Source organism: Clinocottus analis, unplaced genomic scaffold (genome assembly GCF_023055335.1).
Source record: "Clinocottus analis isolate CAN_PGR_092001 unplaced genomic scaffold, fCliAna1.0.p SCAF_31, whole genome shotgun sequence".
NCBI classification, from domain to species: Eukaryota; Metazoa; Chordata; class Actinopteri; order Perciformes; family Cottidae; genus Clinocottus; species Clinocottus analis.
The window spans coordinates 363,103-377,500 of record NW_027176054.1 but is presented as its reverse complement, the minus strand read 5'-3'; the positions used below and the strand labels follow the sequence as shown (position 1 = coordinate 377,500).

The window sequence follows — 14,398 nt, the reverse complement described above, 5'->3', positions numbered from 1 at the left end:
ATATGTATATATATTATTTATTTTAAATAGTTAGAAATGTGAATTATATAAAAAGACACACCAATGAATACAACCTTTGTTTTTTTACACAGTTATTAATTTCTGAAATCTAAATGAAGATGACTTCAGGCTCTTTATTATCTTCTGGTTCACTTTCATCTCCACGGATAGAAACGTAAATGTGGGGAATCTTCTCTCCAGCTGACGGCAGCGGCCTCATGAAGCCTGATGACATCACAGCAGAGGAGCGAGAGGTGAGACACACACACACACACACACACACACACACACACACACACACACACAGACAGACACACACACATTAAAGCAGTGTTAGGTCACAGCTTTGTTCTCACTGAGTTATTATTTGTTCTTATCATCAAACAAACCTCCAGACCACAAACCAGTGACGACACCAGTATGAGCCTCCGCTACGAGCCGCTACTGCCTACGGTGGGTGTCCCCGCTAGCTCCTCGCTGTAGCCAGCTAGCGCTGCTGCTAGCTCCCTGCTAGCTCCCTGCTTGTCCCCTGCTAGCTCCCCGACAACCACCAAAGGTAGCGGGGCCAGCCCCGGCTCGACGGCAGCAGACACACGGGAAGTAGCAGCTAGCAAGCGGAGAGCTAGCAGCAGCGCTAGCTTGCTACAGCGGGGAGAACCACCGAAGGTATAGGAGCGGCTTGTAACCCGATTTTACAGTATATGAAGGGGAAAAAACAATGTTGGAGAGAGACGTGTTGCTTTCTTGCCAACAGTTTGATTGTTTGGACTGGTTAGCCTAGCTTAGCATAAAGACCGGAGGTTAGGGGAAACAGCTCGCCTGGCCGTTGTTGCTGTTGTATTTCCCGATAAAACATTTAAACTACGTACAGTGATGGTAGACACATTTATTAAACTGTAGCCTTTGAGTCCAGTCTTTATGCTAAGCTAGGCTAATTATGTCCTGAATCCAGCTCTGTATTTAACTGCTCAATGTTGGCAGTGACATGAGACACACCTGGGCCTACACCGCTCTCTCCATCTACTCATTGGCCTTGTTTTGATCAGTTTTCCGGCTTAATAAATACATTTATTTGTTAAGTATACACGGGTCCATGTTTTAACATCCGGGCTGTGACATAACAGACAGACAGATATCAAAAAAACAGACGGATATCAAAAAAATGCTCTTAAATCGTCGCATGAACCCTTGAAGGTGAAATCATCTCACCACATTTTTATTTTTCTGAAATGATTGTACGCGTCCAAAAATGTTTTAAAGGAGCAGCGTGAAGGATTTAGTGGCATGAAACGTGAGTTTAAAGATCGCAACCAACTAAATTCCCCAATCCGCTCACCCGCTTCCTCTTCACAAGCGTGTCGGACAACTTCCTGCCAGTGTTTTTGGGTTTTTTTTTGTCCGTTCTGGGCCACCGTAGAAAAAAAACCAACATGGCGGTGCAAAGAGGACCCGCTCCCTACGTAGACATGAAGGACTCGTTCTAAGCTACCGACAACACAACGATTCTTAGTTTCAGGTGATCACGCACGAATGAAAACATAGTTATTAATATTATATTCCATTTCTGACAAGAAACCGCCCTAAATCCTACGCACTGTCCCTTTAAGGTGCCAACGAGCTGCAGTTCATCAACAAACCAGACGACATTCATACTGACGCTGAAGAAATGACATATTGAAGCCTTTAAAACAAATGAGTGTAAAAATATAAAGTACCCATATATCTATATCTATAACTCTCTCTCTCTATATATATAGATACATATACATGATATATATATGTATATATATATGAATAATTTCATATAGAAATGAAGAATCTTTGTTCAGGAAGCCATTTTGGTCTCCAATGCCACAAAAATAAAAACCACAGAAAACATTTTTTCCTCCATCCGTCGAGACAAAGTTCTCTTCCTCGACAATCGGAGACGAGACGAACGACAACAGACAAAAATCACAGCTGGGCCTCCGTTTTTTTTTTCCTCTTCTTCCCACCGCTTTCAGCCCACGGCTTTGTGCTTCCCGCCGCAGCAGCGGCACGCCACGCCGCAGCGGTAGCACGCCCTTAGCGGCGCGTAGCAGCACATGCAGGGCGCCAGCAGCGACAGCCCCACCAGCGCCGACCAGCGCAGGCAGAAGCGCTCGTCGCTGGTGTCGCACGAGCACGGGTCCGAGTAGTCGCCCTCCGTGTCCGACATGCAGTGGTACAGCAGGCTGTCGGCGCACCACATGAAGCTCGCCCGCCGGATGCAGGTCCGCACGGGGTCGGGCGCCTCCTGGCAGCGGCCCCGCCCGTTGTCCTCGTGGTTGAACATGTCCTGGCAGTACACGCAGCGCGAGCGCTCGCCGTCCTCCTTCTTCCGCCGCTTGCCCTTGGGTTGGGCGGCGGCGGCGGCGCGCGGCTGCACCGTCACCACGGCCCCGCGGCCGCCGCCGCTTCCGCCGCCGCTCAGCTCCGGGCAGCCGGGTTTGCCGTCGCAGGCCCGCTGCACGTCGCAGCTCAGCGGGTACGGGTAGGCGTAGTCGCGTTTGGGCGCCTCGCTCTTGGCGAAGTGCACGTAGGCGTCCAGGTGGTCGGGCTGGGCCGGTTTGCCGCGCGTGGAGTTGGCGTGCCGGTAGTCCTCGTAGCCGGTGAACCAGGTCCGCTCGCGGGGGTTGATGCGCACGATCTCCTCGTCCTCCACCTGGAAGCTGACGTGGCGGGGGAACATGTGCACCGCCTGCAGAGACACAGAGGAGACAAAACCGCTGAAAGACTTTGTCCTCCGGGGCGAGGGGAGGAGGTGAGGTCAGCAGGAACGAGGGAACGCAGCTGTTCCCTTTGCAAGGCCTTGTGGGTCATGAACTCTTTATGGTTTGTCGAGTCAAACGTGATCTCAACACACCAGATGTGGCTTCGGCAGAAAATACAACATTTTACAAGGAATAATCTTTTTTCTGTCTCAGAGAATCTTCCATCTTGGCGCTGCACTCACCTGGTCCAGGAAGTAGTGGTCGGAGGGCCGGTGGTGCTCGTAAAAATGTCCCAGGATGCAGTGGTGCCGCCGGGCCTCGCAGAAGTTGTGCGGCGCCAGCGTGTGCACCGCCGGCTCTCTCTTCTGGGACGAGTTGGACGAGCTGTCGGTGGCCGTCTGGAGGAGGAAAGAGAGGAAGACGGCGTGAACGTTTAGAAACGCCGAACGCTCAGGTGTGTTGCACCTCAGGCCACGCCCCCCAATCTGTGATGTCACCGCAGGGTTTTTGGAGGGTGGAAAGTGGAAAACAAGTGAAAAACACCAGCCGTGCTGCCGCGATCCTTTATTGAAGGATGCGCTACGATAATGACGGTAAAGTTGTGGTATCAGCAGTAAACCTTGCTGAAAAAACTACGCAAAGTACCTTCTCCTCTGTGTAGGAACTGGAGACTCATATTTTCTAAAGAAAAGTTGGTTGTGCCCTCAAAATTAGCTTTTCAAACACGCCTTCCTCGCGTCTACGTTGACAGCGATGGATTTTTAGTGTTCAACTCCTGAAGAAGATCATGTGATGTGATCGAAAGCTCTCGACACAGCTACGTCACGCAGCTTCTCGATGAGATTTTTTACTCTCTTCTTAAGTCTCTTCTCGCGCAAAGTCGTTAAAAAAATGACTAAAAAATAGCTCGAAGATCACATTTCGTCAACAAGACTGCAGCTGGAAGGAGGAAGAAGCAACATTAGGACAACATTAGGTGTTTATGATGATCGTCGTACGCAGAGCTGCGTGTGAAAGGCAAAAGTATTGAAGTGTTTGTTCTCATTAGTGATGTCAACAGCTTCGTTTGTGTGTCTGTATCTGAATTGGCAAAAAAACATCAGTGAATGTCGACGCCGTCGTTGACCTTTTGATCTCGACTTAGTACCGAGAAGTGTGAGAACCTTCTTCTTCTTCTTCTTCTTCTTCTTCTTCTTCTTCTTCTTCTTCTTCTTCTTCTTCTTCCTCCAGCTGTGGACTCGCCTCTCCTCTCCCGAAAACCACCTGAGCTTCACTCCCCCAGACCTCATGTCTGCAATTAGTCGAGTCCGAGGGAAACGACTCTCAAGTCTTTTTTTGTGGGGTGTGTTTTTATTGGGCCCGTGCTAAATGAATCCCAGCCTCGGCGCGTTGTTTTTAGTTTTTATTTCGCGGCCCTCCGGAGCGCTCGGCGGGCCGGCGCACGTCGGGTTGCGTCATCCTCTCTGGTCGGTCGTCCTGGAGCTGCAGCTTTCATGCGGCTCGCTCTCGGATCGCACAAGAAGACTTTGAGTGAGACAGGACGGAGGAGCTGGAGGAACCTGCCGAACGCACGAGAACAAACGGTCCATCTGTCCATATTTTTTTGATTCAAAATGTCGAGAAACCTCCAGCTTTAGTTTCTCATTGTACTCGAAACTTTTGTGAATTCTGCGAGACTTTACTCCGCGTTCAGACTTTGGGCCACAGCTGCACTTAAAGTGCTTAAGACCTCCATAGTTTCACAGCTACATAATTCATCCTCCTGCTGTTTCTCCAGCAAACCCGATCCAGCCGTTGCTCCGGCTCTCCTCCGTCACGCAGAGGCCTCCAGAGGAAGCGCCGCTTCACGACCGGGGGAAAGGTTTTATTTACTCCTGGCGGCGCTTGATCTACATCCTCATTGTCCTCCAGACCTCCTCAGCGCCTCTGAGTCCAACTCTTCTCGTTCCTCCTCCTCCTCCTCCTCCTCCTCCTCCTCCTCGGGGGAGCCAAACCTTCAGACTTGCAGACAGGACGGGTGGGAATGATCTGCAGCCGGGTGCGGTGCAGCCACCTTCCCCTCCGTCGGCCTCCGGCTCCTCCCCCTTTAAGCGAGGCCAGCTATGTAAACAGGCGTCTCGGTGACGGATCGCTGACTGAAGGCCGGACTCTGCTCGCTGGACGTCCTGCGGAAACCATGTACACCTTTCTTTCTCTTTGAAGCCGATGGAAAGACAGGAAAAAAAGTGGAGGCTGGAGAAGGAAGCCGGACGCCGGTCCCTTCAGAGGATGGAGGAGGTGGAGGAGGTGGAGGAGACGTGAACGTTCACTGCGCCGTGTGTTCGTGTCCATGACATCTGACACCGGCGACCACACCTGTACTGGATTGGTAGGTTTCCAGAGAAAAGAATAGCTCCCCCCCCCCCCCCCCGTTTTCTAGTGTCTATGCTAAGCTAAAGCTAACCTCGACTTGACCTTCGACTTCTCGAGTCCTCTGAACGTCACAAATAAAAAGCTCAGTGGTTGCTTTCAAAAACAAAAAAAGAAAAATTCATGTCTGTGGAAAAATAACCTCTAAGAAAGACAGTGAGGTGTGTGTGTGTGAGTGTGTGTGTGTGTGTGTGTGTGTGTGTGTGTGTGTGTGTGTGTGTGTGTGTGTGTGTGTGTGTGTGTGTGTGTGTGTGTGTGCGCGTGTGTACGTGTGTTGGCCAAAATCACCACAGGATACCAAACCTCTGCCGTTCTTTATGCTTCCTGTCTGACATCCTCAAAAGCCCAGCACACACACACACACACACACACACACACACACACACACACACACACACACACACACACACACACACACGTCTCCTGTTCAAATCTGATCCCAAAATAACAAAACAGCCCCTTCCTGTATTTTCTTCCTGATAAAATATAGAAAACTTGATCAGGACAAACAGATTCTTTCCAGTGAAGTGAATTATGACGCACAGCTTTTGAAGTAATAAATGGGTCGTATTGACGAAAGATTGAGGTTTTTTAATCTTTATTAATATCCCTCAAATGACAAGATCCTGGACATCTAATGCAGTCCAGTTTATCGGAGTCTTCCTCAGTGTTCATCAGTGTTTTATCAGCTGGAGGACGAAGAGTTTCTCACCGTGAAGACGTCGTCATCGCCGAGCTCCGCCTCGTTCTGCAGCGTGGAGGACGACGTGGTCGAGCCTGGAGGACACAACTTCCTTCATTCAGTTGCAGAAACAGTTTTGTTGTCTCAACTTAACAAAAGTTATGTTGCCTGAACTAAAAAAAGTTGTTGTCTCAACTTAAAAAAGGTAGCTGTGCTGTCTCAACTAAAACTAACAACTTAACAAAGTAGTTTTGTTGTCTCAACTTAAAAAAAGTTGTTATGTTGTCTGAACTTCAAGTAGTTGTGTTGTCTCAACTTAAAAACAAGTAGTTGTGTTGTCTCAACCTAACAAAGTAGTTTAGCAAAAGGAGTAGTAAGTAGGAGGAGGTAACTGTTAGCAGGTAGCTCCATCCATATAGATCTGACTGATGTTAGCCAACGAGCTAGCACAAGCTAATACGTCCACAAACCAGCTGGGTTTTATTTAAATTCACACAAAAATGCAAAGCCAGCAACTTCGCCATGAGTCTTAATAATTTTTAAATGTATTGGTGAATCCTCTCACTGAATATTAAAGCGCTGATCGTGATAAGTTATTCCGTAGTTTTCAGGAACATAGTTGCATCCTGACACTCTGCAAACCCTTTACACCCTGAGTTGTGTCTTCACAGCCTTCTTCTTCTCTGCAGTGTGCGACCGGTGCGTACCTTCGGTCAGGTCCTCCAGGGCTTTCCTCACGCCGCGGTCGAAGGCTCTGGCGTCGGCCGGGCTCTGGAAGGTCAGACCGCACTTCCTGTTGTCCACCTTCCAGTGGTGGAAGGTGGGCGTGGCCTTCGTGTAGACCAGATCCTTCTTTAAGAAACACTCCAGGATCACCTGCAAAAAAACAAAATGGCGATGTATGCATCAGTACCGAAAGAGGAAAACAGTTTCTGCAGAGACGTTGCAAACGATGTGGCAAAATAATACACAAGAAGCATCTCTTTTATGGACGTTGATGGCGCCGCCGCCCCCACCTGCTTGTCTTTGAGGCGTTCTCCGTGGATGAGGAAGGCGTTGCGTCCCAGCAGCTCGCTCGCCAGCAGCCTGCACACGCCCACTCGGCTCAGGCAGCCGTCCTGCGCCAACCAGCCGCCGCTCGAATCGTCTCTGGTCATCACCACCGCTTTGACGCGCACAATGTAGCTCTCACTGCAACGAGAGACACACACACACACACACACACACACACACACACACACACACACACCAGTTAGCAAGCGGGAAAAACTGTTTTTACAATCTACACAGCAAACAGGTGGGACAAAGTCAGTGTTTTACTAGTTACAAGTTAGTCTTAAGTGACGTAGAGACGTCATATAGACCTGTCAATCATAATGTAGCCCCGCCCCTGAAGCGTCCCCTGCTTAATAGTCTGACTCTAAATGATAATCAATTTACTAAATGAACATCAGGCTGTATAGAAGAAGACTTCAAGAGAGAAGTAGAGTCATTTATATAGACTTCTATACAACCAGAGGAGTCGCCCCCTGGTGGTCAGGAGAGAGAATGCAGCTTTAACACATGAAGCATAGACTTCTATACAACCAGAGGAGTCGCCCCCTGGTGGTCAGGAGAGAGAATGCAGCTTTAACACATGAAGCATATACTTCTATACAACCAGAGGAGTCGCCCCCTGGTGGTCAGGAGAGAGAATGCAGCTTTAACACATGAAGCATAGACTTCTATACAACCAGAGGAGTCGCCCCCTGGTGGGAGATGAAGAGTTCATGTCAGCGGTGTTGTCCAATCAGAACATGCAGCGCTCATAACGACACCCCATCCTTTATGTTCTTTACGGAACATTGCATTACTCACCTGTGATCAACACACACACACACACACACACACACAGACACACACACACACACACACACACACACACACACACAGACCAAAGCAAGCCACTCATCTGATCTGCCGGCAGAAACAGAATCTTCACCAAAAAGAAAAATGGAGACGCCGACGGAAGCTCGACTCGAGGTGAAATAAAAAAATTAAAATAACTCTCTCTCTCTCTCTCTCTCTCTCTCTCCCTCTCTCTCTTTCTCTCTCTCTCTCTCCGTCTTGCCTTTTATACTGAGACATCTCTCGTACATCCTGTTTCCACGGTCACAGTGTCACGCCGGTCTCCGTTGACGACAGGCTGGCGAGCTGTGCTGCCGCACGCCGCCGACGCCACATCCTAACGGGCCTCGCACACACACACACACACACACACACACACACACACACACACACACACTCACACTGCTTCCCTCCGCTGTGTGATTCAGCCTGCCTGTCAAACAGATGGTGCTTGTGTGTGTGTGTGTGTGTGTGTGTGTGTAGCATGAGTCATCACTGCATTTGCCGGCAGCGTGCAGTGACACACACACACGCACACACACACACACACACACAGGAGGAACTATATGCTGGAGTTTGGTTCCAAAATGAGAGATCCTCCATTTGCAAACAGTGACACCTTCACTTACAAAATGACTGATGATGTAAAATGAATTTTACAAGCTTCAGTTTGTCTTCTTGGTTTTTTTTTGGACGCCGGTCAGTCGTTGAGGTTTGTACCTCCAAACACATCGGACCAGACAGAAACCCCCCCCCCACCTCCCTTCTTGCTACGTCGTTCCTCAACGCTCCAAATATGGTCGCTTTCGCTCACCGGTTGCAAAAAAAAACCAAGATGGCGACGGACAAAATCCACCAAATGTTTTCCGATCCTTCCGACATGACGTCCACACCTGAGATCTAAAACTCAACGTGAGGCCGGACACCTCGCCGCGAGCGCTCTGTGTGTGTGTGTGTGTGTGTGTGTGTGTGTGTTACACAATATCACACACACACACACACACGCAGGTCTTTCGAGGTTAGAAAATGTAGGTTGAATGTTAGTGGGAGGACTGCTCTTGTCAGAAGTGTGAGTGTGTATGTGTGTGTGTGTAATCCAGGTGTGTCTGTGATGTCAGGCTCATAAAGAGAAGGTCAAACGTGTGTATTGCACAAACGCCCGCCTCCACCCGGACAGGTGTGGTGATGTCATCCGACGACGTTTTTCGCTTTTGCTCGCACTGAGAATCTTCTCAAAGTCGCTTCGCTGATGTCGAAACGATGGAACAGAAAAGCGCGTTAAGTTTCGGTTCACCCGCTTGCGTCTTGGTTTTCACACTCAAAGTCAAGACGACGACTTTGTGCGATGACATCATCGTGACCGTCCAACCTCGCCTTCATCTAATATTGATTCCGGCGGTTGGAAACCAGAGCTGCTGGGTTTTCAACGGGTCGAAAAAAAGAAGCTGCGAGCAGGAAGTGAGCGTCTGGCCGGTCGTTCCTCCGGTCCGAGTGGCTCCTGAGTCCCTAAAATAAAAATAAAAAGAGAGAGCCGCGTCCCTGCATCCCCGTGGTGGGAACAGGCCGCCTGCGTAGTTATTTATGGACGGCCCGGCGTGGCCCACAAACCGCCAGTTGGACATCCCTGCCCTCAAACAGCCCCCCCGTCCTCAGAGGACTCGCGGTAATGAAACGGCTGCTTAGAGCACTTTAACAACGGCGTGTGTGTGTGGATGCACTTAAACAACAGCGTCACGCACACACACACACACACACACACACACACATGCACGCACACAGCTGACCAGAGATGCAGATAATAGCCTCTGGTGGTCTGTTTGCTCCATTATCACGAAAGACAAACACACACAAACACACACACACACAGTACATAACTACACAGAATGCTCCCACAGGAACACACGTGTTGTCAATCACACACACACACACACACACACACACGCGGTCCATCCGGCCTCATGACTTCATCATCATCAGCGTGGAAAACCTTGTGTCTCGGAGGTCCGAGATCAGCAGATGGCGTTTGATTCGCTCTCGGGAAAAAAAAACCAACAACAACTTCCCAACGACTTCCCTCCCTGTGCGAGATGTTTGTCATGTTTTAGAGGTTGTTGGTTTTTATTTTGGGGGGTTGTGTTAGTCACAGGATGTGTGAAACGTGAGCGGCGGTGGAGTCACTCCGCATCGACCCCCAAATGAAAGAAAATCCAGCGTCCGTTAGAGCGACGTCAGGCCTGCAGTCGTTTGCGTGATGCGGCTAAACTCCAAAATGTTTGTTGGCCTAAGATGCGATGACAATAACGCATCTTATCGTAGCTCACCAGAGCCTTCGGGAGGCTGAAATGTTCCCAGGAATTCATGATTTTGGGGTCAAAGAGGTTCAAATCTGGTTGAATTTGTTTGAAAAGAAACGTTTCAGACAAATATTTCAACTTTACTTTGAAATAAAGTCACTGAAATGGTGTTTATACTAAAAAAAAACACAAAGTTAGCCCAGTTGGACATGAAAATATACATGAGTTATTGTACAATACTTCCTTTTGACCTTTCACCCAGAGAGAAACAGTCTATTTCGTGGGTGTAACGTGTCTCACGTGTTTGTCAGTGAGCAGATGAAGCGTCGCTTCACGAAGCGGCCATCTTGTTTACGTGACGCTTGTCCGGTTGAAACTTCTCGTTTTTCTTTCCCTCTCGCGTCGTAACTCGTCTGCTCGTTCGTGGCGTTTCTGTGTCTTTGGATCTTTTCGCTTCTACAGTTTTTCAGGTTTTTTTTAACGCTTGATTAGTAAAAAAACCCGACTGTTTCTGGTTGTGAGTTCACGCTGCTGTCGTCGATACGCAGCACAACGTTTAGCCACCGTTTCCTGTCACTTTGATGAACTGCTTTTACTTTTAATCCATCGTTTTAGGGAGAAACAAATCTGTAGATGTTTAATATTTAATCATATGTTGACCATCAATAAGTTAAGACCCCAATTTGAATGTATTGCAGGATGATATCGGTCAATATGTATCAATAAATACTCACACTTGTGTTAAAGCAATATACATCTTTTGCACCAGAGGGGAATAGAACAAAAAATAATTGATTTTACCAAGAAAAGTCCTCTTATTTCTACATATAGACAACAAATAATGTATTTTTTCGCATGTTTTTAGGAATAAAATGTTTTATAAATCAGGCTGTGAATAATATTTGAACAAACCTTCAGAATAGGAGAGGAAGAGGAAGGAAACTGTAAAGTTTGGTGTCTGTGAGAGATTCATGACTTTACAGATATGTCACATCACATAGAGGTGAATTGGGTAAATAAATGTACTAATAGATATAACCATGAAACTTCCCCAGTTGATTACTGACATGAAGACAAGTATATTTTGTATTACAAGTTTTCTGAAATTGTATGTTTTAAGATGCAAATGAGGCGTTATCTAATGCAAAAATAGTCAATTAAACGGCGAAATGTGTATTTTTGTTTTCTTTCCACTGAGATGAAGAAGTGATTATTTTAGGATCAGGTGAAATATTTGCCTCCCCTGAAGGGCGCGGGCACCAGCCGCTCAGATGGAGGTCAGCGCTGATATAAAATCGATGTCGTCCTGTGTGGGTGGAGCCGGAGCGCCGGGACGCCGCTGCCCGCTGACCTTTCCTCAAAGTCATTTCCTCCCTCCTCTCTCCTCCCTCCCTCCCTCCTCCCTCCCTCTATCGACAGCTCTCTGTGGGCCGGTCCGGGGGCATCGGTTTGCCCGATCAATAAGAAACACCCGCACATGAACGCCTCTAGCGAGGAGGGGAGGGGGGGGGGGGGTCAGGAGGGGGGGGGAAGAGTTTCGGTTCCTCGGCGTCCAATGAAATCTAAGAACGCTCCAAACAAAAACAAAGACAACTCCAGAGCAGGTATCGGATCCCCACCCGCTGCAGAGACGCTGCTACTGTTGTTGTTGTTGACTATTGAGATTAATCTGTCGAAATATGAAAAAAAACGATGATAGGAAAGTTAAAAAAAAGTCGGCGGGTAAAATATGATATAAAAGAATAGGGCTGCATAATTCATTGAAACTTCAGCAAAATCGCGACAGCGGGGAAAAGACACGACACCCACGCGTCCACATTTACCGCTAGCTGCTAGCTGCTAGCTGCTAGCTGCTAGCTGCTAGCTGCTAGCTGCTAGCTGCTCTCCTCTGCGGCCCCAGTGCAGTCTGGGTAAACATTTCACAGGTCGTGTCTTTTATCTGTCTGGATGCGGCCGCGTGAGTCATGTGTTTACCGGCGGGGGGGAGCTCAGGCACCAGGGGAAAGGCCCGGCTCCGTCAGGTGACCTCCGCCCGAGGCAAAAAAAACAACGGGCCCGCTCCGAGCGGCTCTTTCAAACTCAGTTGAGCGACCACATCAAGATGTCCCAGCTTGTTTTCGGACAGTCGGCTGCAGTCCGCTGACATGCGCTCACATGACACGTTCCCCTCTCTGCTCCACACATGCATCGCCATGATAACGGTCTGTAGTCGTGAAACCCTTCCTGGTTATGATATTAACCAGCTGAGCCTCGCTAATGACGGCTGCTACTGAGACTCCTACTGGCATCAAACCCCCGATTCCTCAAACTGGAGTCCAGGATCGTATTCTGTACCGTCTCATCCGTGGAACAATTTGTTCCTCTTCTTTTGGGTAATTTACTAATATGGAAGCTCATTTCCGCCAAAAAGTCAGAATTATGAGATAATAAAGTCGAAGTTATGAGATAAAAAGTCATTTTTATGAGATAAAAGGTCAAAATTATGAGATAAAAAGTCAACATGAGATTAAAAGTCTGAATTATGAGATAAAAAGTCATAATTATTAGATAACAAGACATTATTATTGGATAAAAGGTCATTATTATGAGATAAAAAGTTATACTTATGAGATAAAAAGTCATTTTTATGAGATAAAAGGTCGAAATTATGAGATAAAAAGGTTAAAATTATGAGATCAAAAGTTATAATTATGAGATAAATCATTATTATGACATAAAAAGTCATAATTATGAGATTAAAAAGTCATAATTATGAGATAGAAAGTCGAAATTATGAGATAAAAAGTCATTATGACTTTTTATCTCATAATTTCTCATAAAAAGTCAGAATTATGAGATAAACTTTTTTTTTTCTCATAATTATGACTTTTTTCTCTTTCTTTTCTTTTGGCAGATATGAGCTTCCATAAATTGCAAACCCCTCCAGAGAGGGAAATAATCCAGCTTCAGTGGAACCGGTCACACAGCCTGTAGACACGAGCACTGATGATGAGTCACAACACTCAGTGGCCTCATTGGAACGAGGTCATGAGCCAGAGAGGCCGCTGCAGGGCGGAGGAACCCAGAGGAACCCAGAGGAACCAGGAGGAACCCGGAGGAACCCAGAGGAACCAGGAGGAACCCAGAGGAACCCAGAGGAACCAGGAGGAACCAGGAGGAACCCAGAGGAACCAGGAGGAACCCGGAGGAACCCAGAGGAACCAGGAGGAACCCAGAGGAACCCAGAGGAACCAGGAGGAACCAGGAGGAACCCAGAGGAACCAGGAGGAACCAGGAGGAACCCAGAGGAACCAGGAGGAACCCAGAGGAACCAGGAGGAACCCAGAGGAACCCGGAGGAACCCAGAGGAACCAGGAGGAACCCAGAGGAACCAGGAGGAACCAGGAGGAACCCAGAGGAACCAGGAGGAACCCAGAGGAACCAGGAGGAACCAGCTGTGTTCATGAAGGAAAGGAGACAACGCTATGAGCCTGAAGACACGTTGGGTGCTGTGGTGTCTGCAGGAAGCTCCTCTGTCTGCTCATGAGTCCATCAAGGTGCCACCTCCTCCTCTCTGTGATGACTGTATCACAACCTGCAGGAGGCGTGCACGCCTTTCTCCTTCTTGTGAAATCCCTCCGACCTCGACCAACCTCTCCACGAGGAGGAGGAGGAGGAGGAGGAGGAGGAGGATGAAGAGGAGGAGGCCCCCTCGACACTTGAGCCCATAACAACATATCAGGGCCAATCCCCGTGTCCATGTGATCAATGCCCGGGCGGCAGCGCGCCAATAAGCAGCTGATCTTTAATAAGTGAATGATCATGATGATGCAGTGTGTTATGATTATGATTGTGTTCTTATCATATACTCACTCGTCTGGTCGCGTGTCCTCGCTCATGTTTTTCCGCTTCACCTCCGGTCACAGGGAGCTCGCGCCGCGGCGGCACTGCGCGGTGTCTTCATGCCTCCTCTCCTCCTCCTCTCCTCCTCCTCCTCCTCTTCCTCCTCCTCCTCGCCCTTCAGCGGCAGAAGCGGCGCGCGGATCCGGTTCTCTCCCGCTCTTGAATCCCGATGTGCGTGATGTATCCTCGGATCTCCGTCTCCCTTCCCCACCACCACCACCCCTCACCTCCTCCTCCACCTCCTCCTCCTCCTCCTCCTCCTCCAAACACCACCTCCTCTTCTTCTGTTTCCTCTTCTCCTTTCACTCCTCAATTACCGGAGCGCATCCGAAGAGGCGCATCCGATCTCCTCTCCCACCTCCTCCTGCTCCTACGCCTTTTCTTCTCCTTCTTCTTCTTCTTCCTCCGACTTCTCCTCCTCCTCCGCCGCCTCCTCCTCCGTCACCTCCTCTTCCTCCTCCGCCTCCTCCTCCTCCTCTACCTCCTCCCCCGTCGGACCGGGCTGGAATGCG

The 14,398-nt window shown here is 48.7% G+C and overlaps 1 protein-coding gene across 1 annotated transcript; it reads right to left on the bottom strand.

Annotated features, from left to right (window-relative positions):
* Window positions 1-535: 535 nt before the first annotated feature.
* Window positions 536-14,100, bottom strand: spred2a (sprouty related EVH1 domain containing 2a). Its single transcript, XM_068595693.1, has 6 exons — window positions 13,857-14,100; window positions 6,840-7,014; window positions 6,531-6,699; window positions 5,854-5,918; window positions 2,975-3,130; window positions 536-2,719 (listed from the first exon to the last, which is right to left on the bottom strand). Exons 1-6 carry the CDS (start codon window positions 13,880-13,882, stop codon window positions 2,000-2,002), a joined length of 1,311 nt encoding a protein of 436 aa, XP_068451794.1. The 5' UTR covers window positions 13,883-14,100; the 3' UTR covers window positions 536-1,999.
* Window positions 14,101-14,398: the final 298 nt, after the last annotated feature.